The sequence below is a fragment of the Micromesistius poutassou genome, assembly GCF_964030765.1.
Source record: "Micromesistius poutassou genome assembly, chromosome: 16".
Taxonomy (NCBI): Eukaryota; Metazoa; Chordata; class Actinopteri; order Gadiformes; family Gadidae; genus Micromesistius; species Micromesistius poutassou.
The window spans coordinates 5,421,553-5,447,909 of NC_140286.1; the positions used below are offsets into that span (position 1 = coordinate 5,421,553).

At 45.9% G+C, this 26,357-nt stretch overlaps 3 protein-coding genes across 3 annotated transcripts; 2 read left to right on the forward strand and 1 right to left on the reverse strand.

The window, feature by feature from the left end:
- Positions 1-6,912: 6,912 nt before the first annotated feature.
- Positions 6,913-11,746, forward strand: LOC311360488 (phosphatidylinositol 3-kinase regulatory subunit gamma-like). The gene is made up of 10 exons (XM_084480566.1): positions 6,913-7,194; positions 8,856-8,967; positions 9,082-9,180; positions 9,287-9,467; positions 9,582-9,707; positions 9,860-10,002; positions 10,124-10,300; positions 10,519-10,593; positions 10,716-10,886; positions 11,218-11,746. The coding sequence occupies exons 1-10, from the start codon at positions 7,140-7,142 to the stop codon at positions 11,528-11,530; spliced, it is 1,452 nt and encodes a 483-aa protein (XP_084336692.1). The 5' UTR covers positions 6,913-7,139; the 3' UTR covers positions 11,531-11,746.
- Positions 11,747-17,889: 6,143 nt separating this feature from the next.
- Positions 17,890-24,664, forward strand: ipp (intracisternal A particle-promoted polypeptide). The gene is made up of 10 exons (XM_084480854.1): positions 17,890-17,944; positions 18,400-18,833; positions 19,297-19,508; positions 19,832-20,051; positions 20,409-20,564; positions 20,927-21,094; positions 21,404-21,541; positions 22,064-22,186; positions 22,583-22,803; positions 23,112-24,664. The coding sequence occupies exons 2-10, from the start codon at positions 18,455-18,457 to the stop codon at positions 23,334-23,336; spliced, it is 1,842 nt and encodes a 613-aa protein (XP_084336980.1). The 5' UTR covers positions 17,890-17,944; positions 18,400-18,454; the 3' UTR covers positions 23,337-24,664.
- Positions 24,665-24,779: 115 nt separating this feature from the next.
- On the reverse strand, positions 24,780-26,224 carry LOC311360764 (transmembrane protein 69-like). The gene is made up of 3 exons (XM_084480855.1): positions 26,106-26,224; positions 25,849-25,894; positions 24,780-25,755 (listed from the first exon to the last, which is right to left on the reverse strand). Exons 2-3 carry the CDS (start codon positions 25,870-25,872, stop codon positions 25,057-25,059), a joined length of 723 nt encoding a protein of 240 aa, XP_084336981.1. The 5' UTR covers positions 25,873-25,894; positions 26,106-26,224; the 3' UTR covers positions 24,780-25,056.
- Between the last annotated feature and the right edge of the window lie 133 nt (positions 26,225-26,357).

Below are 26,357 nucleotides of genomic sequence, written 5' to 3' on the forward strand. Positions count from 1 at the left end.
TGCAGCCCCTGGTGTCATGCTTAATTATGTGTGTGTGTGTGTGTGTTTGCGTCTGTGTGTGTCTTTGATTATGATTGTGTGTGAGTGTGCCCGCCCTCGTTCGTGGACCCATTCCATACTATTTGTGTGTGTGTGTGTGTGTGTGTGTGTGTGTGTGTGCTCGTGCATGGCGGAGCTGGACCAGTGACAGGCACCTCAGTGCCTCGATAAAGAGGGGGGGGCTTACACTCCGACCCGGCACATTCTCCCACACACGCAAACCAACCAGTCAGGAGAGAGGAGGCGGGTGTGGGGGGGGGGAGGGTGGCTCTTTCCCCACCCACCTTCCACCTCCACCCTCACCACCTCCCACCATCCTGCTCCTTCACCTCCTCCTCCTACTCCTCCTCCTCCTCCTCCTCCTTCTCCCCCTGGAAGCCGGCCTGAGTCATCCCCCAGGGGGCGCACATTGAGGGGGGGGGGGGGGGGGAGCGAGAGAGTTGGAGAGTTAGAGAGAGAGAAAGAGAGGGGAGAGAGAGGGTCGACTTAGGAGAGAGAGAGAGAGGGAGAGAGAGAGAGAAAAAGAGAAGACATAGCTCTGGGTCAATCGTAAAGCACCAGTAGAGAGAGAGAGACGGTGTGTGTGCGCACGTGTGTGTGTGTGTGTGTGTGTGTGTGTGTGTGTAGGTGTGTGTGTGTGTGTGTTTGGGCATGCACGCAGGCAAGCTCGCGCACGCGCGCGCGTGTGTGTGTGTGTGCGTGTGTGCGTGTGTAGCATTTGAGGAGAAGCCAGCCCGGGTCAGGGGTGAGAGAATGGGATATAAATCCTGTAGCAGGGGGGTCACAATGGCCGCCCTCCCCGCTGACAATGCGTCCATTGTGGCTCCGCGGGTGGCTGGCCGTGTCCTGGAGCTGGGCCTAATAGAGTTACAGAGCTGGGCTGGTGAGCCCTCGGCCCTGTCCTCTTATAGAGGGACCGGGGGGGGGGGGGGGGTGCTGGGTCCATTTGGGGGGGATGCTATGGGTCCATTTGACCCAGTGTGAAAGCCTCGTATTCTGTGTTCTGTGTGTGTTTGTGGGGATGGGGCTGGGTGTGTGTGTGTGTGTGTGTGCGCATATCAGTTTTGAGTGTGTGTGCCTGTGAGAGAGAGAGTGTGCATGTGAGTCTGTATGTGTGTGTGCATTCTGAGTGTGTATGTGTAAGTGCATGTGTGTGTGGGTATGTGTGTGTATGTGCAAGTGTGTGACTGTAGGAGGGTGGGGGGGGGGGGGCAGCCGTTGCTGGGGTAACGTCACTTTGCTGAGAGTCACCAGTCTTCTGCTGTGTGACGCCCATGACTCATTTTCAAGCACATATTTTATAAGACACCCCCAGTCAGCGCCCCACAGTCAGCTGACCCGCCCCCCCCCCCCCACACCACCCCCACCCCCGCACCATGCAGGTGGGCTTATTCAACCTGGCCGTCATCCACCGGGTCGGTACCACTTTGTGACCTGCCTTGGGACTCCTTAATGGCCCTGGGACTGTGTGAAGGTTTTGGTTCACTTCTGCTAATCCGGTCATTAAACATGAAACAAATGAAGGAGATAAAGAAGCTTATACAGTATAAATGGAGTAACACAGCATGCTTGATGCAATCGTACGTGCGTGAAAGACTTAACTCATAGCTACTTAGTGCTGTTTCCCACAGCATAAAATTATACATTGATTTGTTCATATGCAGACGTTCAATGCATGTGCATTGAAGAGAATGAATTGGTTTAAGCCTCTGCTTGGACTGTACTAATATTGAACAGGTTATGGGGGGGGGGGGGTGGGGTGAAGGGGGTGGGGGGGGGGGGGGTTGGGAGGCATGGACACCAGTAGGAGCTCATCTTAATCCTGCCCGCCCCAGCATAGCTCAGACAGTGAGCTGAGTGAAGGCTTGGTACCCCCAGCTCCCCACGTGCCACCTCAAGAGAGAGAGAGAGAGAGAGAGAGAGAGTCAGGTCAGGTTGAGTGACAGCTGAAGCCCTCTGGTCTGTCGGTCGCCGGAGTCGCTCAACGGCAGGATGGGAGGAGGGAACAGAAAGAAATAAACACGCGACAAGACGAGACACGACAAGCAGAATCGGACTAATGCGGAAACGGAAAAAAAGAAGAAGGAAAAAAAAAACACACAGAGAAACTGAATCTAAAGAGAGGGGGAAAAAGTGTGGATAAACTCTGTGTCACTTCTGCTGACGTCTAGAGTTACAACAGAGCGCCTCCGCCAGAAAAAAAAACGGTTTTCTTTTTTTCCCCATGTTTTCCTTTTTCCCCTCCTGTGTTTTTTTTTTTCTTCTTTTCCTTGGCTTTTCTCTGACCTCCTCGAAGGAACAAGCCATGTTTCCCAGGGCCCTGCTATTTGAAGCTCATAGTTTTGGTCATCCAACATTTTTCTGTTCCAGCGCAAGCAGTCCAAACCCACCCGTCCCCCCCTCCTCCCTAGCCTCCCCACTTACATTTCCACAATGGCCCGGTCCGGCAGGCCGTCCTGCTCCCCCGGCCGCGGTCCAGTCGCCTCTGGCAGCAGCAGTGCGTGCTTTGTGTGCTGGTTCTGGACAGCAACCTGGGAAACCCCAGAGTCTCTCTCTCTCTCTCTCTCTCTCTCTCTCGCACTCTCTGTTGGTGAATGTCCAACACCCTGCCAAGAGCATTATGGCCTCTTCAATGGCGGTGAATAGGAGCACACTACAGTACAGCAGATTTAAGACACAAGCAAATCCTCCTTCTTCTACCTCCTCCTCCCTGTCCTCCTCCTCCTCCGCCTCCTCCTTGTTCTTCATCTCATCCTCCTAACCCTCCCCCTAAGCCTCCTCTTCTTCTTCTTCTTCTCCTCCTCCTCATATTCCCTCTTCTTTCTCCTCTTCCTCACACTTCTCCCTACCCTTCACACCTTCTCCTCCTCCTCCTCCACTTCCTCATCCTCCCCCCCTCCTCCCCCACCCCCTCTTCCACCCCCTCCTTCTCCACCTCCTCATCTCTCTCCCCCCTCCTCCTCCTCCTCCTCCTCCTAACATGGCATTAACATGCAGACCATGACCCACATAGACACTTTGGAGAAGTCAACTTGTTCCCAACACCGCGGGTTCTTTGTTGAGTCTTGGACTGAAGGATAAACCAAAAGAACACAGATTTCCTTTTATAATATATGTACACACATATATATATATATATATACAGTTTGTTATTTTACATGAAATATGAACACAGCTGATTAAGCTCTTTTTCCTTGACACAATTGCTAGAGGCCGCCTCCATCTATTTAATTTCAACAGGCCAGAGATTGCTGCTTCAAGGAGTGAAATGTTGATAGTTGGGTATCATGAAACCAAGAAGTGGAACAGAGTTAGAGAAAATGCACATAGATGTTGTGTAATAATTCATATTCATAATGAAGAATGAATTATTCCTGGTGTGGTTGCTACTGTAGTAACCAACTAAGTAAGAGTACTTTGATAGTGAATACAGTCATTTGAGAAGTTACTAATGTGGTGTGGAATGGTACCATAGTTGGATATGTTACTACCCTAGTTTGAAAGTCGCTACAGTAGTTTTTAGAAGGTACCAAACTAGTTTTAAATGTTATTAAGAGTGGTTTATGTTCCTAGAGTAGTTTGAAAGTGACTATGGTACTTTGATCACTATGCACAGTGCTTTGATAAGTTGTCCGCGGTAGTTTTTTCCACACTGGTTTGACAGCTACACCGATCTGTAGCTTCGTGGAATGCCACGGCTCAACTCGTCGTAGCTCACTTTGATTAAAACCATTGGCTAAAGCCTGAAACCGTATCTGTGTGAAGGAACACAGTTAGAATATGCTCTGCATTTAGCTCAGAGAGGAACATCTGTGTGTGGGTCTGGAAGCCCCCCCTGTGCCCTGGTGTCAGAGCAGCTTGCACGCAGCTCGCAGGCCTGGCGATATCAGCCTACCCTGTTAATCCCGTGATTAGCCCCCCATGATCCTATCAGGGCTGCCTCACACTCAGCAGCAGAGCCTGAGGTTTACCCAGTAAGTTGACCCAGTCACACTACTGGCTACGAGACACACCCGGGTGTACATGCACTCAAACATGCTCATCGAGCACACACACACGCACGCGCGGCGCGAGCGCACATATACACAAACTCACAAGCGCACATACATACATAAAGATAGGCACACACACACACACACACACACACACAAACACATATATACACACACACACACAAACAGACTGACACACAAACACACTCTGAACCACAAACACACAGACACAAATGCTCGGACTTGGAATAGTCCGAATGCTCCAGACAGCATACCTTCGACGTGCCGAACCAGAGACGGGGGCCACATGGGGCCCCACCGTGCCCAAGCTTGTCCCCCCCCCCCCCCCCCGCACCCAAGACAGTTATCCGAACCCCAACAACCCTTCACCACCTCTCCCCACCCCTCCACGACCGTCTGCTGGCTGAGGCCGGGGGGGTGGGGGGGTTAGGGGGGGTTGGTCGTGGGGGAGGGGGGGGGGGGGGGCTTGTAACAGTGTCGGAAGGGGTCACAGGGTCATATACCCAGAAGTCAAGAGGGTACATTCTGACTCGGTGGGGGTGGGGTGAGGAGGGGGAGACAAGAGGGGAGAGGAGGGGGGGGGGGGGGGAGTGGGGATAGTTTGGGCAGTAGCCCATGACATGCCCAGACGTGTAGCAACCAGACCAGAGAGAGAGAGAGAGAGAGAGCAAGGAGTGGTGCAGGCATGGCATCGTACACACACACGCACGCACGCACGCATGCACGCACACACACATATGCAGCGTGCTGGCATACTGCGATGCTAAGCGAAGAGCCGTAGCATGGGGGGCAGGCTGTCTGGGCCTGCCTAACATGTCCACCCACACATGGCACACACAGACACACCTACAGCCTAACAGGTGATCTTGTTTAGGTCTGTTGGTTCAGAGGTTGGATTTCCAGCCAGAGGTTGCTTTGGGTGAAGAGTCACCTGAAAGTCCTAAATAGTAAATAGAATCAACTGTGCAATGTGGATTCTGATTGATAGATATGATTGGGCATGGGGTAATGCAATTGTCTATTAATGTCTATTTTTCACTTTCCAGGGATTTCAATAAGCAGTCCCATTTTGTATTATTTTGGTTTATTAATAGGCTAATCCAATAAGTGTCAATTTGGTAGTAAAATGTCATTTATAAGTGGTAATATAATATAATTCAATGTATAATGTTATGCAGTATTGTTCTCTCTGTGTAACCGAAACTTAAACTTAACTTGTTATGTCTCAGTCACTATTCCAATATACATTTGTGTTGTCAGAAGATTGAAGCTTTTGTATAAATAAAGATAATAAATAGGCACATATTCATATGGAGATAATTAGAAAGATTATATATCGATCTCTTTGTCCAAGTTCTAGCGTATTTAAGTACTTCCAAACACTATGAAATTTGTTCCAAAATATCGTGTGGGTGTTTATGATACTATTATGAAGGTCCATTCTTGTGAGTGTTGACAAGTGAGACTGTGTCACTGTAGGCCCACGGATGTGTAATAATAAGCGCCATATTGAAGTCGTGCTTGTAGTTTGTTTCATGGCGGCAAACAGGTGACAGGAACGAGTCGTCCTACTGAAACAGTAGTGCAACATATCGGAGGCCGTTATCTAGGGAGTTTTCCTCTTCGGGTCAAAGAGGTTGAGTCTGGTCATCCACAGAGGAAGATCAGTGGTGGTCATAAAGGCCGTGTTTCACTCTCTTTCTCTCCCCGTCCCTCCTCCCCTTAACTTCAGCCGGTGTGGACAATGATTCGGGCTGGTGACATTACAGCACAACGTCGCTCTGGCATGCCGAGCGAACAATCACCAATGTGCGAATAGCGATTTCAAATAACGTTAATACATCGAGGATGTCACTAGCCCTACGCAAATGGAAAAACCAACAACGCACGTACAACGCACGTACAACACACAAGAAACAACCGTAGCCTACAACGACTCGTTAATTATTCAATTTATTTTTTGGTCTGTCAGCTCAACACAGAACAAAAACGTTGTACGCCCTACGTACTTACAGCACCTGTCGATGACAGTGTGTGACAGTCAGACGATCCAGCTGTAAAGTATCTGAGAAAGGGACAACCCGGGCAGCCGTTGTTGCTGCAGAACATGTTGAACAAGCTCGGCAAGATGCTTCCTTGTCACACCACAGAGGCACGAGCACTTCACCTCAGACCATTCCAAACTGCATGACGTCATTGTATTGTAACCTATTCATCACCAACGAAAAATATTTTAAAAAGGGATAGATTAGCAGTTTGAATCTCAGCACATTCCGCAATCTGCATTTAACAACACAGGGCACATATTGACAGTCAATTCATTAGGGTACAGGATGTTATAATTATTATTATTAGCATTATTACTATTCTTATAATTATTATTAGGCTACTATTCTTCTTAATGTTCTTGTCGATGATGTTGTTGTTGTTGTTGTTGTTGTTGTTGTTGGTGTTGGTGTAACGTATCATTATTTGGGCCCCGATTTCTTCATTCATGCAAATGAAATAGTTCAGCAGTTACAGAGCTGCTGAGCGGAGTTGAATGAAACGACAGTGAACGTACCATTGCATTCTAGTAGAGGTGGGAACTGCATGTTATACTTACATCTAAATCATTTATTATCTCTTAATATCGTGAACATGATTAGAAAACACAATTTATTAATATTTATAAAATCATATGTTGGACCATTAATTGATATGTAGGTCAATAGTTCGTAAAATACGCAAATTAACCTCCCCTCTAGAGCAGGTATTATGGACCATCCCAAGACGACGTTGGTACAGCCCTTTAAAGTCACTTCAGTTCCGAGATGAGGTAGAAGCGAGCTGTGCCGCACGTAGCACCAGAAGACACGGCACGAAATGGAAAATTTCTTCTGCAAGTCGTTATGAACAATAGTTTAAATGTTTAAAGCAATCGTGTGGGGTTTGGATTTGGAACGACCTCCCTTCTTGCTGACGATGCGTATGGCTCCCAAGTTCGTGGCGTCTACGATTTTTACAAAAGTACCCTGACTTGGTCCTTCAACAAAATACATTTTATGCGAAACGTGAGAAAAACGCGGAATACTCTCTGATAACGGAATGGTTATTTCTCTTGGAGGTGTATTCTACATCGAAATGGATCAAGCACCTCCAGGTAAGGTTATGGCCGCTATTTACAATAGCTCAAATAGGACACATTTTTTTCTGTGCAAATGTCCTTTGGCTGTCATGTTATTAATGTGGCAAAGCTGTCATTGAACTAATGTGCAGTAATAGGTTCAAAATGTTATAAAGCTGGTACTCATCGCTGCGTTCCCTAGTGGCATTGCCCAGGCATGCAAAGAGCAATTCACTTGCCAATTACGTAATACCCTTTCGTGAAGCAGCAGGCGCAGTGCCTCTTTTCTTTGTCCCGTCGGATATGAAAAACTTGTGGCAATTGTATAACATTTCTGCCTTTTTTATGAAGCCTCTTCAAACAATCCGAGTCATCTACAAGGTGCTTTATGTGGACAAAGCTGTGGAAGGTGCATTAATAAATGCCGCATGAAACGACTGCTTTGTTCTCTGCTGCAGCCGACCGTGGATAATTTGAATGCGCTTTGAAAGTAGGCTACTGGCAACTAGACTAGACAGCTTGTCTCATGACTTACTGTGACATTTAGCATATTGTAACATTTCCCTTGTGTGAAGACAAAAAACATACTAGATGGATCGCAAAAAACGATCCCAGAGATTTTTTTTATAGCCGTCGTTGTGACAATCACAAAGGTGATTGTCAACTGTCGATTGGACAGGCGATATAAATTTCATATTAATGGATTTGACTATTTTCGCACTAATGCCTGTCAGATAATTTCTCGATTTTGAATACTGCCAGAATTTTTTTCTTTGTGGATTTTCTGAGACTTTAATTTTCGGAGGGGGATGGGGGGGGGGGGGGGGGGGGGGGGGGGGTAGGTGAGCAGAAGGAATTCTGCTGAGTTGAGGACTCTGGGCTTTAGTTCAGTACCTACCTCCTTCGTGCTGTTGCACCTGCCTTTTGTTTATTTTAAGGGTCATAAAAAGCATAGAGCGGATGGAGCGAGAAACCCACATTTTCTTCTCTCTGGTGGTTTTCGTGCTTCTTTATGAAAGGCACTTTTGTCCTGCAGTGAAATATATCGCCGTTCACCTCCTCTTGATGCGGTTTGTCCTTTCATTTTCTGGAAAACGGTCAGCCTGTTGGAGGAAAAATATTGCTCTTTTAGAGTTAACAGAAAAAAAAAAGACTTTCAAGCACTTGTGTGTGTGTGTGTGTGTGTGTGTGTGTGTGTGTGTGTGTGTGTGTGTGTGTGTGTGTGTGTGTGTGAAAAGGTTTTATGAATGTGTAACTACTGGGCCTACTGAAAATGCATATTTGGCGTTTTTAATGTGAAATGGTGAGGAAGAGTGAAAATGGAACATAATAGTCAATTACACTGTATTTAGTAAGTTATTAATTCATTACAACGATACAGACATAAATTGACAGTAATTCCAGTTGGAAACATGCCTGGGCATGTCTAGAGATTGTGAGATGTCTTGTCAAACTGCTTGCTACAATCAGCACGGTGGTAAGGAAAGCAAATAGTGTAATCCACAACGGGCAAACATGGACACACACACACACACACCTGCTTTTGTATCCGCAGAGCATCCACACAATGGCAGGGGTCATATTTGCATAATCTAACTCATGCAAACAGATCGATGCATTTCAATTACGGAACGCTTTCGCCGAAACTGTCATCTTAATCTTTTCCGTTTCTCCCTCTTTCTCATTGGCTCCCTCAGCTCTTCCACCCAGGTCCACCAAGCCTGTGTCTTCCACCATGAACAATAATGGCCCGGCCTCACCTGAGTATCCCCTGGCCGATGCAGAGTGGTACTGGGGTGACATCACCAGGTTAGTACGACGAACCCGACCGGTTTCGACTCATTCACGCACCGACCGACTTTTGCAAACTTCTCGGCTCTCGGACCGTTTATTTGATTGTGATCATCGTTCTCTTCTCCTCAGGGACGAGGTGAATGAGATGCTACGCGACTGCCCAGATGGGTCCTTTATGGTCCGGGATGCGTCCACAAAGATTCAAGGAGAATTCACGCTAACCTTGAGGTGAGCCCACTTGTAAAATAAAATAAAACTCTGTGGTACAGCCGGTGCTCACCCTTTGTTTGCATTGATCTAATTTCTGCTATCTTATTGAATCGCCGTTTTCCAGGAAAGATGGCCACAACAAACTCATAAAAATCTACCACCGCGATGGGAAGTACGGCTTCTCCGACCCCCTGACCTTTGGCTCGGTGGTGGAGCTCATCTGGCACTACCAGCACCACCCACTGGTGGAGTACAACGCCATGCTGGACCTGATGCTCACACACCCCGTGTCCCGCTTCCAACAGGTGAGCCGCTAACAACTAGCCGCTTCGCTAGTAACCTCTTGTGTTTTTGAATTATTCTGTGTTGATACTTCTTTTTCAATGTATTGATTGTTACTATTCATATCTTCTCTTAAGGACCAGCTAGCGAAGGAGGACAGCGTCGACGTAGCCGGAAGGAAACTCAAGGAGTATCACTGCCAGTATCAAGAGAAATCAAAAGAGTTTGACCGTCTCTATGAAGCGTTCACCAAGACCTCACAGGTACATAAGAAAGTTGTGAGTTCTATAGCCATTAGCTGGTAGAGCTATTCACTATTTAGCTATTTCTGCTAGCATGCTAGGTTAATGGCTGAAAGTTCTCCAAGATGTCAACATTTGGTTGTGACCCTGTGACCAATGTGACCCTTTTGCAGGAGATCCAGATGAAGAGAACAGCGATCGAGGCCTTCAACGAGACCATGATGATCTTCGAGGAGCAGTGTCGGGAACAGGAACGTTATGGCGAGGAGTTTGAACGCAACAGTCAGTTGGAAGGAGACGAGAAGGACCTGGAGAGGTAAAAAAAAAAGCAACTTCTGCGATTGTTATATTTATTTTTTTAGCTATCTTCTGTAGTTCATGGATTAATGTTGGCCCCGATCCTCACCGTGTTTAATTCCTTCATCCTTCACGATTAGCTTCCTGATCAACTACGAGAAGCTCAAGTGCCGATTGGTGGAGATCTACGACAGCAAAGTCCACCTCGAGGAGGACCTGAGAACCCAGGTGGAGGACTACAGAGAGACCGACCGGAGGATCAATGGCTTGCGGCCAGACCTCATCCAGCTTCGCAACATCAGAGACCAATATCTCAAGTGAGTAGTAAATCCTTGGGCGTCCCAGTAAGTCACGGCGGCGGTGGAAAACATGGTCTGACACCGCCGACCGCTTGTAGCACTCATGGTAATTGAACGGAGAGCATTCATAAAACATGATGAAGAAGAAAGGGCTCCTTCAGAGATTGTTTCTCGAGTCTTTCCGATAAAAGGACCCTTTTTTCCACTGACCTTATCTTGCCTCTTTTTTTTGACAGTTGGTTGAATCACAAAGGAGTTCGTCAGAAAAGGATTAATAACTGGTTGGGGATACAGAGCAATAGCCTTGACGAGTAAGTGGACCTCTCCAGAAATCCTGTAGCAGTTCATTACTGTAGGCTATAAACGTCCGAAAGTTTTCAGCCGGAAACATTCCACCATGCCTCATTGGTTATGTTTTTTTCTCTCCTCCCAGTACGTATGTGTTAAAGGGGGATGAGGAGTCCTTGCCTCACCAGGACGAGGCCAGCTGGTTTGTTGGCGAGATGAGCAGAACACAGGCAGAGGAGATGCTCCAAGGCAAGGCTTCCGGAACATTCCTGATCCGCGAGAGCAGCAAACAGGGATGCTACGCCTGCTCCGTTGTGTGAGTATCTCACTCGTAAAATATCCCAATTTCATGGTAATATATGTAGCAGGATTGACGAATGAAACTACAGGGTAACCATCACTCGATTCCGATAACCTCAAACATGCTATAACACCCAAACCAACATTAAATTAATTCAGCTTGGCTGTTACAGTGCTTGTTTTCCAATCCTTGGGTTGCCAGTTCGAGAACCAGCTGCGTCAGAGAAAAAGAATACCCAATGTTTTACAACACCCCTATTCCATGCTCACATAGAACATTTGAAAGGGAAAGCTTAATGTTTCCTCATCCAAGCCACTCATTCTCCTCCCTTCCTTCCTTCCTCCAGTGTAAACGAGGAGGTGAAGCACTGCATGATCTACAGCACGCCACACGGCTACGGTTTCGCCGAGCCCTACGACGTCCACTGCTCGCTGAAGGACGTCGTCCTGCACTACCGCCTCAACTCGCTCGCACAACACAACGACGCTCTGGATGTTCGGCTGTCACACCCGGTGCACGCTTCCTCTCCGTTGCCGCCCGCCACTCCGACGACCATGACGATGGCGGTGGACGATCACGCGAACACAGACGAGTCACACAAACTCTTACAGACTCCCAAACACACGCTGGCACTGCCGCTTGCCGCACCCGAGATGTAGTGACCCGGCGCCGGCGGAGCGAGGTGATCGATGATGGTAATGATTATACTAAAGGACATGTTTACTGTATCCCGGGGGAGGGCAAGGTGCATTGTTCGTTCAAGAGGAAGGAAGTGAGATTTGCACTAGAGCGATGACAGCGGGATTGGTGATTGGCTGTTCACAGATTGAAGTGGGACCGGAACTTGAATGTCAGTTTTAAAGTTTTTTTTTTTTTTTTTTCTAACCAGTTTATTTTCCTTTTTCTTTCTTTTTTTTATAATGTTTTTTTTTCGTTTTGTACTTCATATATTACTGTTCGGACATCTTTGAGATTGGGTTGTTGAGGATGAGTTGCTAGACCTTCTGATGGCTTAAAAATTTACAAAAAACAGATGTGGTGAAGATACCATGCCCTTTTTTAACTGGGTAGAATAAGAACAGTGTGCAATTTACATATTAAGTTGCTACTTCGTGGGTTTGTTATAGTTTTAAAATGGTGCTGTATTAAGGGTGATTATTGTCACATAGGTCAATTGGACCAAATTGTCTTTGGGTAAAAGCCACACATGAATATATAATTATGGTGCATCTTGAATTTTCTTTCATTTGAATTTTCTTTTTTCGAACAATGGATAGTTATGTAGCATTAATATCCTGTACTATACCATTGTAAAAGCATCTACTCAATGTTATATCCATTGACCAAAGCACTTATTAGTGAGCAACATACATCCCTGTTAAAGAGTGACATTAGTTTAGGGGGGGGCAATTTGTGTACACCTGCTGATGTGCTGAACAAATCATAATCTGAAGTACTGTATGTTATATTCTGTTACTCAAAGAAGTATAAGCTTTTTGTATTCTATATCTATATTTTCTATACACGCCACAGAAGATAAAAAGCTTGACTAAAGTGCAATCCAACAGTATTTCTATTGTTGCAGTGTAATGATGACGACGATGATGGTGAAGGTAAAGCTGTTTATGAGAGGCTAGCATTTGCCACAAAAAAATAATGCACTCTCTCTTTCGGTGGCAATCGGTGTGATGTGACCTCCTGGTGGCTTGTGTAATTGGACAGAGGTGCGGAAGTGATACCACCTCCATTACTTGAACTGTGGCATTGCAAGGATCTATGAATGTGTTTTCATGACATGCAGCCCACATAGCTTAAGGGGAACGGAATCCATGTTGAACTTGGGACATTTTTCCAGTTGGAGGACAAAAGCTTGCCTGTGAGAAGAAACTGTTCGACTTGTTTTTTTGGAAAGCTCGTCTCTCGATAGAGGACGTAGCCTCGCGGTGAAGAAAGAAAAAAAATAAAGACCTAATCTCTCAACTGGAGCATTGAGAAGGCCTCAAGGAGAGAATGCCGAGCAATGTGTGGTTCTGACCTTTTTCTCGCTGAAGACAATAAACTGACAGGGGTTTTGTCAACTTACTCGCTGCGTTGTCTCATTCTTTAAGATCTCACCAAGCATTTCTTTAGCTACCACCAAGTGCATATCTCACTATATCTTAATCCCACCATAAGTGTGTTGTGAGTGTTTTTTTATTTTAAGTTCTATTTCCCACCCCCTACATCATGAACCATTTGGTTTGGCTCAGTACTAGTTTGATGGTGTCAGGGGGCAAATGTCTGTTTGTGACGTAGCAGGGACTATTTATACTGTTGAGATAATGATTGGTTATCCCAGATTTACCATCTGCGAGCCATTGTCCTCCTAATAGTCGGCTACACCAGCTAACCGCGGGCACCTCGGGACAGACTGGCCAGATGGAAGAGAAAGCTGACGACAAATTTAGCAGATTAATTTGCTCGTAGCCTTGTTTTTTCCTTCTTTCTTACTACATTGATATGGGGGCCAGTGCCAGATGTATTAAAAATGTCATTCAGTTGAATTTATGTCACTCAGCGAAACACCTCAAACTCTCCAAAACAGTATTCCCGGCATCCCAACTGTGGAGGAGAGAGACTCACTGAAACAGGCCCATAATAACACTTGAGTATCTTGCAATATAAGCTTTCATCACCCATAACTTTATAATAGTAATGACATCAGTAATGACATCAAATATATGAGGGATACATGACTTCCATTATGGATTTAAACTTTCAAGGCTCAAATGAGATGGAGAAAAAAAATAAAATTGAAAAAGCGTCCAACAAACCACCATGATGCCCCCCCCCCCCCCCCCCCACTCCCACAGTGATCCTCGATGACCAGACCAACAGGTGGCCAGTTGTAGCACTCACTCTCTCTCTCACACACACACACACACACACACACACACACACACACACACACACACAGTTTCTTCTGTTGGGCCAGGGGATTAATGAGGTGCTCGGAGGACAGGGATGAACTGCTGAGGTCCAGGTAACAGATTAACTTCAGTTTTAAACAGCAGCGGAGAGAGTGTGTGAGAATGTGTGTGTGTCGGACGCACGTCGTAGGCTACAAGATGTTGTATGCAGTGCACCCGTGCAGACTTGCACTCGGGCCCTGCGTGTGTGTGTGTGTGTGTGTGCGTGCGTGTGTTTGTGAGTGCCTGTGAGCCAATGAATGTATTAAAAATTACTTCAGCCCAGCCTTTGGCACAACGACATTTTCCTCAACTTCCTCAACAAGTTTCAAAATTGAACCTGGCTTCCTTAGTTGCCAGCCAATCGGTATAACCTTCGCACGGACGCACGCACGCGCCCGCGTGCACACGCACACATACACGCAAACCTCACCTTCGCTATTGCCCATACAAATGTCGCTTTCCCTCTCCCCACCCCCACCGTCTTTTCATCTGTCAGCACATCTTACTCATAGAAGTCACTCATTTATATTCATAGACGTTTCTCTTATTTTCTCTCTCCAAATTAAATAACGCCTGGCTAGCGACAGTAGGATTAATTTATTACTTTAAGAGACACGCCTTAAACGCACCATCAACTGTCTCCAGCACACAGGAAAAAGGTTCTCGCTTTCATTTCTTTTCCCACAGCCAATCACAATGCTCAGATTCTGTCTCTGCCTGCTTTAACTGTATTCATGGCTTGGAGCTCGACCAATAGGAGGACGCGCTCGTGTCCGCTGTTGACCAATCACAATCGAGTTGCTATGAGAGGGGCAGACTCTATGCGAAGGATTTTTTTCCCCCTCTGTTTTTACTAGCTCATATTCTAGATGGGGCTATACGTTGGAAGGCTTACAAAGTCGCTCTCCTTCCAAGCACCATAATTTGGTTGTAAATTAGTGTTAAACCGTAAGAATTCGGCGGCCTCACACTTATTTGATACTCACTCTTGCGTCGTTTTCTGCCTAGTTGAAGGTATTGCTTAGATGTTGGAAGTCGTTTGTCGAAATCGAGTTTATCAAGACTGAAAAAGAATGGCTTTATCCAGCCGCTATACTGCCTGAAAGCGAACATGACCTTTATGCATGCCAGTGCAGCTTATACAAAATACGTTTTTTTCTATTATGTGGCAATGTTTGATAGCAATATTGGCCCAGCAATGATTTAGCCTGTAGCAACTTCCATTAAGCATAACAACATTCTTGATTGTTGTAAAAGTACCATCGTAACTTTTGTAAAACAAAAGGCATCATATTTTTCTCGACGTGCATGAAACTTGGAAAGTTAATTTGGCTCACATTACCTTGCCAGACTATCCCCTGACACAGATTAACCTAATAAAACTAATGCCATGGGAAGCGCTGAATTGGCAACGTCAACTTGGGAGACAGACAGAGAGAGAGAGAGACACACACACACACACACACACACACACACACACACACACACACACACACACACACACACACACACACACACACACACACACACACACACACACACACACACACACACACACACACACACACACACAAACACACACACACACACACACACACACACACACACACACACACACACAGCGGAGAGGTTTCACCCCTATAGGATCGCCATGGTTTCAGAGCTCATGGCGACATAATGCGTGGCTCCGTGTCTGTGAACCGCGAACGGAGAGATGGCGAAGTTGAGATATCTCATACCGCCAACGCATAGGACGCCAATCTTTAAACACGGCAAAACCACGGCGCTGGGACGCCATGCGCTGATTATTAATGACTTAAATCTTAAATCTCGCGGGATGACTTTAATCACAAGGTAACGATTTATGTGGAGGTTTAGCGAGGCCTGGGACGTGCCATATGCAGGAGCCTACAAACATTAAAATTAAAATAAAACCACAATGCTCTGCTCCAAGCCAATAAAGTATTGTTGTACAGGATTTATTGAGTGTATGGCTTCAGGGAATAATAAAAAAAGCTATTAGAACTGGAGAAGAAATATGTAAAAAGAAATATAAATATCTAACCAAGAGAAGATGGGGTGAGGAGTGCTATCCATCTTCCCAGGTGAAGATTTGATCGTGTCCAACCAATCCGAGGTTGTTGTTTTTAGAGGCAATACATGACACAGACAATACATTTGACTTATTGAAAAGACAAACAAAAAAAAGATTGAGAAAGGCAAAAGAAAGACAATCTAAAACACCAGGCCAAAGAAATAATCCTTCCCTAATTTCCTGAAAATATCAACCCTCTCAATTTAAAACCCAAATATCTCAATCATGTTGCACTGTGGAACGGTTTGTTCCAGTGTCATTATGGTGAGAGTAATATATGTAAAGTTCAAGAGGTCGAAAAGCAGCAGCAAGGCAGTTGCCTTCGTCACGACGAAGACACAATGAGTCTGCTATGAGCAGTGTGATAATTAATGCCTACAGTCACAATAATTAAAGACAAGCAATTGGAGAGGAGCAAAACGCCTGCTTTTTTAGCCATCACAATCGTCTCTAGCTTAGCTAACACTGCTGATTAAGTGTCACAATGACGCCAAAGAATACCAGAAAACAAAACAGGAGCTATATAAAAAGGTCAATATGTCTATCTACTTCAGAAAATATTAACCTACTCGCCTCCTTTATCTCTTGGCCGCCTCCTACTCATTTAAACCTGTTTTGCAAGAGATGCTTGTCTGGACAGACAGCTGCACAATGAGAAATGGCAAGATGGCAGAAAAAGTAAATGTAGGCCTCAAACCTCAAACAAACCGGCCTTAACAAACCTAGGAGTTCACAAATGAGCATGGAAGATTATGCTTAATCAACCTGCGTGTGGACAAACAGACTGCTGTTATGTAGGCGAGATCTAATATTACAATAACAAGATTAGCATCCAATTTCTGAATGAATGGACCTGCCTCTAGAGCCGTAACACCAGACATGTCTTCTTCATGAAATGCTTTGAAGCTATACATAGCTGACATTTGTATGTTTGCATGAATGAATAGCTTCTGTATGCACATTTAGTATTGTATGGGTCTATCGATGGTTATGGGATCTCAAGATAGTTAAGGGAGAAACACTGTTTGGAAACCACTGTGACAGATGCATCTTCTTTTTTCCAGTTACTTTTTTCGAGACAAAAGAGGGAAGGAGCAGACAAAATAATGTCCCAGAAAATGTCAAGACAAACGAGGCTACAGGAGGGCTTGAGGCGCAAGGCTACATCTTGATGGCATTAAGCCTGGCACCAACGCTCTTGTCTATGGCGAGCTACTTTAGTTCAGGCAACGAGCTAGAAGGCATCTGTTTAGCTACGTATTGTATTTTACATTTCTTCACCAAATTACAAACCTATCCTATTATTTTATATGCCATACTACATGTGATAACTTACATGTTGAAACAACAAACGACCGTTCCTGAAAGTATAAACCTAATGAGTGACATGTTTTTACCTTTCGGCCTACTTAAGGTCCTCCTATGTGATTAGCTTTCTATTGGCTTACAGATCGTTTGAAGCGCAGCCAATGGTGTAATTGAAGCGTCGTGATTGGTTCCCCAGCAGACATTTAGGGAAGATGTGGGCAAACCACACAGTGTTACTTAGCAACATATTGGGTGGCTAGTTTGTGACGTCACTGTAAAACTATAGGGATGCATTCGATTCTGCAATTCTGCCAATTCTCCATGTGGAACTAGGTGGTGATTTGAATATATTGTTTCCTTCTAAGATAGGGACCGCAAAGGCGTTTTAGAGCATAGGTTGGAGCATTGAGGATGAATGTTTATACATTTTGTTTCGAGGTTATACTGCCATCAAGCGTTCAATGTTAGACATGACAAAACACAACGTGGTTGGACTGTAAAGGCAACCTTTTCTTAATGAATTGTAACGATTATTAAAAATACAAAATAAATCATTGGTACTAAATACAAATTCAGTATGTTCATGTCTTACTTCGCGGGGTGAGTTCATCGATGCATTCAAGGATCGCTTAGCTCAGCCTAGGTTTAGTACAGGTAATCAAGTCAGGAACATCGATAGGCAGAGTAGCGATGGTCGGAAGTTATCAGTAAACTTATGGGTAAGTAATAAACTATACCACAAGGGTTGTTTGCAAGACTATAATTCAAATTTATATAGTGCAGGTCTATGAGTTGACATCTTATTCCAAAAACCATATGTGAGACAACTGTACTGCTGGCTAGCTGTTAGCCCGCTACAGCGGTACTGTTACGTTAACTGATCAACGAGCTACTGTCATTTTATAGACAGATTCACAATACAATGTATTCTATGAACTTCCTTGCGTAAATAACACATTATGTTATAATTCCATGCAACGTAGATCTACACAAAAAGGGAGGCTACGCATAATGACAAACCATGCAGCAAAAATAGTGTAAACAACTTAAATGTGTGTTCTTGTTGTGTCAGTGACCGCCACGCTCCTGTTAAGCGGACAGCAGACAGGGTTTCTGGTCTTCCATTACATGACCGTGTGTCCTTTGGGAATGTTTTATGTTTTGTGTTTTATAGAGGAGCGGCTGTGGCTGAACGAAATAAATTCCATATATAGGAGACATAGCCCGCAATGTTCGCCCTGGGCGCTCGACTGTCTCCTCCCGGCCTCACCTCCGCTTCGACTACTACCACGTCAGGTGTTTGCTGCGGGGACGTCGGAGCTGCCATGGCAACAGTGTCACCCGAGCAGGTTTCCTTTGCCTCTGACCGCTACGCGAGAGTCATCCTGGCCCAGATGAACCGGATGCGGCTCCGCGCGGACTTCTGTGATGTGCGGCTGAGAGTCGGCGAGCGGGTTTTCAGGGTTCATAGGCTCGTACTGGCCGCCAGCAGCCCCTACTTCTGTGCCCTGTTCTCCGTCGGGATGAAGGAGGCCGACAAAGATGAGGTGCAGATCCTGGGAGTGGATGCCGGGATATTCGAGGTTCTGCTGGACTTTATTTACACAGGTGCCTGACAGTTGTCTGACGTCTAAACTAAATTAGCATCAAGTGTATTGCCAATAACGTACTCTATGCTTCCCCTCCCGTGTGTGAAGTAGAGTGCAACATTTGGCCAAATAATGCAAATTCTTATGATAGATATATGAGACACAATTGACAGTGTTTATTTGTGAATGGCCTATTATAATTGAGTGATTTATCAACTTACTTCACAAACAATCGTCTTATCCAAACAGACATCTCGTCGATTTTGTAGATGCATGCTATTCATAATGTGGATGGTGGTCTTACACACGCCTGCTGTCACATAAAACCGCGTTCAGAAATCTGGAGTATGTTCCGAAGACAATGAGACCTAATGACATACATATATTTGATGTTACTTCTTGTTATGCAGTTTCTAGGAAACATTGCTGCTTTATCAGTAAGCTAATGTATTCCTAACCCCTCCCTTTTGGTCCCAAATCAGGGGGGATCAACGTGAGTGTGGAGAATGTGCAGGAGCTGATGGTGGCGGCCGACATGCTGCAACTGGGCGAAGTGGTCTCCATCTGTGGGGAGTTCCTCAAGGGTCACATGGACCCCTCCAACTGTGTTGGTATCTTCCAGTTCTTGGAGCAGATCGCCTGCATGGACATGCTGGAGTTCACCGAGAACTACATCCACGTCCACTTCCTCGAGGTACTGGAGCGCACCAGGGTCTGTGAAAGACACACCGGATATCAGTCGCATCAAACATAAATCAAACAAAAATGTTAAAAAGCTGCAATGTGTTCCCGATACAAGCAAAGTCGATATCGCAAGTTTGTTTGTATTACAAAAACGACACAAAGTTAGTCTCTACTAAGTGTAGCAGTATGCATGTCAAGTTAATCCGAATGTTTCATACACAGTAGTATAACTTTTTCATCCGACACCACCAACACCACCACAATCCCCGTCAACTCACCCCCCCTCTACCATCACCTCCTCTCTCACCCCCTACTCCACCTCGCCTCCCCCAGGTGTGTGTGGCTGATGAATTCTGGGGCCTGTCCAAGGACCAGCTGGTGAGGGTGCTGCGGAGCGAGGAGCTCCGCATCGAGGACGAGTACCAGGTGTTCACAGCTGCCATGGAGTGGATGCACCAGGACGTGGCCCTGAGACGCAAGCACGTGGTGGAGGTGCTGGAGCCTGTGCGCTTCCCTCTGCTCTCCCCCCAGAGGCTGCTCAAGTACATCGAAGGTGAGGGCCGGAGTCAGGCCCCTGGAAAGCAGGTGGTTCACAAGGTGGTTCTTTTTACATGCTGTGATTACCCCACTGGTGGAGGTACCGTTTGGAGCTGGACCAACAGAAAAGTCCTTACCCTGTCAAAAAAGGGCGAGATGCTTAACATATTTTATTGATATTCAGTCAAATCTATATATTTATTTTAAGAATAATGTATTTGTCATCCTGTGACCCACTTAGTCCCTGGCCATGTGGACTCCCTTATGGGTCACACCCCACCATTTGAAAAGCATTTCTTTAATGCTTGGTTCTGTAATAATAAACATGAAGGTGTTGATTAAAAATGACGTCGTTTTGTACCCGCAACAAAAGGTGTCGCCGATTTCAGCCTTCGGGTGGCGCTGCAGACGTTGTTGAAGGAGTACATGGAGGTCACCAAGTCCCCGAAGGAAAATAAGACTTACTGTCTGGCGGAACCTGCCAAGATGAGGCCCAGACGGAAAGCTAGGAAATATCTATACAGTATAGGTAGGTGCCTATAACCTTATTTATGACACCTGGATGGTGTCACCCTACGCTAACTGCCCTGCAGTGGCTATTGGTTGTAATTAATGCCTCTTCGCAAAAAGCCCAGAATAAAAAAAAAATTGAAAAATGTTGTAGTATTAAATAGTGATAAACATCAAAACAATTACTTGTTCAAAAAAACATTATTTGTATTTAAATTAAAATGAAATAATGCACACAGTATCGCAACATGTTCTAACCGTGTTAACTTACTTCAATAGTGCATGGTCCTCCTAACTCTCTCTCTTCCTTCCCTCCCTCCCTCCAACTCACCGCCACCCCTCTCCCTCACCCCCTTTCTCCCTCACCACCCCTCCCTCCAGGGGGATACACACGGCTGCAGGGCGGGCGCTGGAGCGACAGCCGGGCCCTGAGCTGCGTGGAGCGCTTCGACTCCTTCAACCAGTACTGGACCACCGTGTCCTCCCTGCACCAGGCCCGCAGCGGCCTGGGCGTGGCCGTGCTGGACGGCATGATCTATGTGGTGGGAGGTGAGGGAAGGGTTAGGACTCACTGGGCGGTGGAGGTGGGCGACAAATGCCATTAAGCAGAGGGTGTGGGGATAATTTTATGAGGTTATGTTTTATGGTGTTAAGACTCCCAGCCGAAAGGTTCTGGGTTCAAACCGCAGTGTCTGCAGGCTACCTGAAGTCATCCCCGTGCAAGATGTCTCCTGCTTGATTGACATGCACTGTAAATCGTTTTGAAAGAGAAAATAACGAGAAAATGGTTAGGGTAAACATATGCTTGGCTAGATTATCCATGAATAGATTGACTGTTTGTATTTCTTCAATGAAAAGGGGAAAAGGACTCCATGATCTTCGACTGTACGGAGCGCTACGACCCCGTGACCAAGCAGTGGGCGGCCGTGGCGTCCCTCAACTTCCCCCGCTGCGGCGTGAGCGTGTGCCCCTGCCACGGAGCCCTCTATGCCTTCGGTAAAACCCGCTCCTGTCAACCACCACCTGACCATCAGCCCACCTGTTCATACGCCATACTGGCCAGCGGGTGGTTTTAACTACAGACTTCAACTCACCTCCTTTTTAAATTCTAACTGGTGGTACTGGTGGCTATCATTGCGTGGATCTTGGGTGGACACACCCACATGTCACCAGTGGATAGAATTTCAAATTGCTTGTAGTGACGATAATCTGTCTCACACCTGCTAGTACAATGAGGGCCCTTTAAGTCCATTGATGGAAAGTAAGATAAGAATGCCTCCCTTTGTATTGCTTTTGAAACACTAATCCAAAGTCAACACTTATTCTCACTCTGATAAGAGGAACATACAAGTAAAGCCAATTGGAAAAAAAGAAGAAGTTTTATTACATTATTATTATTACACATTACTTTATTGCAACTAGTTCCTAATCATAAATGACTCCTGCACCAATATATAAGTCAACTAGAAAAGCCCATGTTGATTTGGGTGGTTTCATGTGATTGCTTATTGTCTTCAGGTGGTTGGATTGGTTCAGAGATCGGGAAGACGGTGGAGCGCTACGACCCAGAGGAGAACAAGTGGGAGGTGATTGGTAGCATGGCTGTGCCTCGCTACTACTGTGGCTGCTGTGAGCTTCAAGGTGCTGAAACTCTTTAAACTTGAACTCCCTTTTTAAAACTACAGCTACCACTCTAAACTACAACTCCCTTTTAAAATGACAACACCCTCTTTAAACTACTACTAAAATTGGTGGTGGTCTTTGTACCATTTGTCAGATATTAAATGATCTTAACTCTAACCTAGATCTATAACTAGAACAAATAACGCCTATCCAAGATCAAGGCAGCACTCAATCCAAATCTATTAGAACCAACTCCAGAAATTGAGCTGCACCAGCTATATTTCTGAAAACCCCCTGGACAGAGTTACTAAACTATACATACTGCATACTATAGCAGACATACTGCATATGCTCCTTACTCACCCACCCCCTTTCTCTGTTTTTCTCTCTCTCTCTCTCCCCCCCTCTCGCCAGGCATGATGTACGTGGTGGGGGGGATCAGCGATGAGGGTCTGGAGCTGTGTTCTGCGGAGGTGTTCGACCCACTCTCCCACCGCTGGTGCCCGCTGCCCACCATGGCCACGCGGCGGGCCTACGTGGGCGTGGCCGCCCTCAACAACTGTATCTATGCCGTGGGGGGCTGGAACGAGGCCCTGGGCTCGCTGGAGACGGTGGAGAAGTACTGCCCCGAGGAGGTAGGGGGCGCCGTCTTGCACCTGCTACTACTGTTTCTTCTCTGTCCACCTGTTCCCCATTCATTGATCATTCTAACATGTATGTAAAAGGGGAGGCTGGGTAGTGTAGTGTGGCACCGGGTTCAATCCCCCACTCATCAATGACCTGTATCTGTAGTCACTATTAGTCACTTTGGAGGAAAGCAGTGACTAAATGAAGTCCTCCTCATGTTCGCTTAAGTTATCGGGAGTTCACTGAATGCTGTTTTTCTCGACCCTGTCCACTGAGTATACGACAAATAAAACGTGATCCTCTGCCCTTTCTGCAGGAGAAGTGGGTGGAGGTGGCGTCCATGTCCACGGCGCGGGCGGGGGTGTCGGTGTCTGCGGTCAACGGGCTGCTGTACGCGGTGGGGGGCCGCGCCACCAGCCGTGACTTTTCTGCCCCTGTGACCGTGGACTCTGTGGAGATCTACGACCCCCACCTGGACACGTGGACGGAGGTGGGCAACATGATTGCCAGCCGCTGTGACGGAGGGCTGGCAGTGCTCTGACCCCCCCCTCCTCCCCCAGCTCTGGTATCGCCGTGAGAAAGGACTCAAACAGCGTTAGTTAGAGGAAGTTGGAGGAAACACTCCCCATGCGATTGGACTGATGACTGCATTGGGATTTCTGAAGTTACTACGAGGAAGTAACTTTGGATGTTAAATCGCCGCACTTCTTCTTATCTAATCTAGACAACATGCACCGGAGATTAGTGTAGTCACCCGGACTGGAAACCACGGTGGTGGATTTGCCCGCTGCGTTGCGTGAGCCTTTGATGATCGTACAAACATTTCAGTTTTTATGTAATGGGTTGGTTTGTTTTGGTTTGGTGTTTTTATTTTCTCTGTCCCCGTTTATAATATTCAACTTTGATTCGGCTAAACTGTGATGTTGAAACAAGCTGAAACTGGAAAACGGGACAGTGCTGAGGCGTATTGCAATCAATCCCAAACTGCTTCGACACATACACAGCTGTACACACACTGAAGTCACAACTAACTAAAGTACTAGTACTTTACTATGACCAATGCCGAAGTGCTGTTTGCTCAATTTGGTCTACAATATTGTGATTCGAAGAATGAATGCATGAAAGGATGAATAGAATAATGAATGACTGAAAGGATGAATAAATTAGTTACTTTTGCACACTGGAGGACCACATGTGAGATTAAGATGAGCCTTTGCAGTCCTTTGGAGATCGCATTTAAAAAACACAACATTGTGTCACTTGCACACACACAGGCACAGCAGTCTTGTATGTACATGACAATAGCTATATATCACATTGTCTTAAGGAGGAAACTTGAAGTGATCCAAAAGGCCATCAAAATAATACTTGACAGCAGAACCTGCTAGTGTTGCTTTGGGACTTTTGGCAATACATATTACCTGTAAAACATTTAAATGCTATGGCTCACCACTTTTTTTTTTATGTGCCTATTTCATTGTATGTATAATTAATCCCATACTGTACATACGAGTGTCTTTAAGTTATTTTTAACACTTTCCTAACTTAATGTGTGGGTTTCTTCATTTCAATCTTCAGCGGCACCTGACTTGACCTGAACAATCTTGAAGTGTATTGTTTTTCTTACACTGGAGTGTAAGAAAGTGGGCAGTATATTTCACTACAAAGGTCTGTTCTCATTAATGTTAAACAGGATTTATTGGCCCCCTGTCATTTGATCAACTACTAAGGTCTTGAACAGCTTCCGTGTCTATTAAGAATTACACATAAAAGTGGTATTTGGTTTATAAATTAACCTGACCAAGGTGAAACCTCAGCTGCACTCACTTTATGAACACATGCTGGTGCCAAGTTGAAGCAAAGGGTGAATTGGGAAATTAAAATGTTATGAAGCGTAGTTTCTCTGCTCAGTGAAAGTTAACTTAAAAGCCAAACATTAGTTCCTGCAGAAATTTTACATTCTATTTTTTTTATTTCAGTCTCAGTTTGACAGTAAAGTTTCATGAATGAAAGAACCGAGACAATGAGTGTGCCTTCTTGTAAATCCATTCACTTGTGTTATGTAACAAACATCCTGAATAGCTGAGCACAGCTGGATTGTACCCGCCTGTATGTGTAGGGTTTCTCCCAGCATTTTGTATGTTTTGCTTCTGCACATATTTTCCCCATCCCTTGTAACAAGGTGATTTGTACACCTTGTTTTGGGAACACAAAAATGGACCTAACAAATCACAACAAAAAGCAATCAGAACTCAACCCGGTCAGCTCTGAGGCTCTTTGATATCCTCTTCCTTGTGGCAGAGCTTTTTAAGTGCCAGCGTGGCCACCAGCGAGAACGTGGCCACCAGCGTGAGCAGGGTCCGCATGGCCTTGAACCAGGCCGGGTACCCGGGCAGCAGAGTCAGGTCGTAGTGCAGTGACAGCCCCAGTCCCATCAGCACCAGCAGGGCCCCCTCCGTCACGTTGTCCCTGCAGAGCAGCGCCAGCCAGGCGATGAGCGACGGGACCACGCTGTTGCCCAGGTTCATCCAGTCGGGCCGAGCTGGGCTGCCCTCAGGGATGGCGAAACCCCAGCGGGCCCCTCCCAGGAAGGAGACAATGGTGGCCCCGTAGACCACCTGCGCGTGCGCCACCTGGGGACAGAAGGACCCTGTGGCGGCCATGAAGAGGGGGGCTGAGACGAAGGGTAGGAGGCCGGAGAGGCCGAGGTAGAGGGCGGGTTTCGGGGCCTGGGTGAGAGCCTTCATACTGAAGGCTTCATCCTTAGCATGGGGGACACCAGGTTGGTTGCCATGACAGAGGCGTGAGGTGAAACAGGTGATTGGCCTGGCGCTTAGGAACCTGTCAGTTGAGGACTGTCTGCAGATCAATGTTTTGGGTGACCTAGACGGAAGCGTCTGTGTTTCCCGTAGAGTGCTTGATCGTCTTAGGATTTGTTGAAGACTTCTCCATGGAAGACCCTATTAAATACAATTATGTATTTTTAATCAATCATTTCTGCAACTTACTGTTTAGAAATGTTGATGAAAATAACATTTTCCCTTCATTCTTACCCCTTGGGTTATGTGTCTTATCATTGTAGATGGGATCCTTTTAAATCTGAGGAGAAAGCATTCACATATGTCGGTGTTAATGAATATTATGTTGATTAGAAGCATTGCGTTAAGATGGAAACACTGCTCTGAACTATAATTCAGCTACTATAATTCATGGGGCTACAGAGCTAGCGTCAAAGGAAAGCAAGATACAATTTTAGCTACAATACAATGAAACACGTAATGAGTGACACAAGAAAAACAGTTAACGTTACCTTTTGAATTACTCGTTTCCCTAGCGGGGCCAATTAGTTACGTCTATGAATATAAATTAAGGCCGTCGCTAGACTCGCTACCAAACTCTGAAAGGTCGTCCTGTCAACGCGAATCTATTCGATGGGTTATTGATTTACTTTCGCTCCTCTCTTATCCATGAACACAATTGGTTCTGAAATCGACTGGCATGGCTGGCAATGGCGGGGAAGGGCAATGAGTAGTATTCAAGATCTCAAAAGGAACTTGTGTGA

Bases quoted from the DNA above. Each gene is read 5' to 3' on its own strand.
- LOC311360764 (XM_084480855.1), bottom strand. From the start codon at position 25,872: ATGATAAGACACATAACCCAAGGG. The intron at 25,756-25,848 runs GTAAGAATGAAG...TGTATTTAATAG, and splicing joins TAAGACACATAACCCAAGGG to GGTCTTCCATGGAGAAGTCT.
- ipp (XM_084480854.1), top strand. From the start codon at position 18,455: ATGTTCGCCCTGGGCGCTCGACTGTCTCCTCCCGGCCTCACCTCCGCT. The intron at 20,052-20,408 runs GTGAGGGCCGGA...CCGCAACAAAAG, and splicing joins GCTGCTCAAGTACATCGAAG to GTGTCGCCGATTTCAGCCTT. The intron at 20,565-20,926 runs GTAGGTGCCTAT...CCCTCCCTCCAG, and splicing joins GAAATATCTATACAGTATAG to GGGGATACACACGGCTGCAG.
- LOC311360488 (XM_084480566.1), top strand. From the start codon at position 7,140: ATGGTTATTTCTCTTGGAGGTGTATTCTACATCGAAATGGATCAAGCA. The intron at 7,195-8,855 runs GTAAGGTTATGG...TGGCTCCCTCAG, and splicing joins AATGGATCAAGCACCTCCAG to CTCTTCCACCCAGGTCCACC. The intron at 10,594-10,715 runs GTAAGTGGACCT...CTCTCCTCCCAG, and splicing joins CAGAGCAATAGCCTTGACGA to TACGTATGTGTTAAAGGGGG.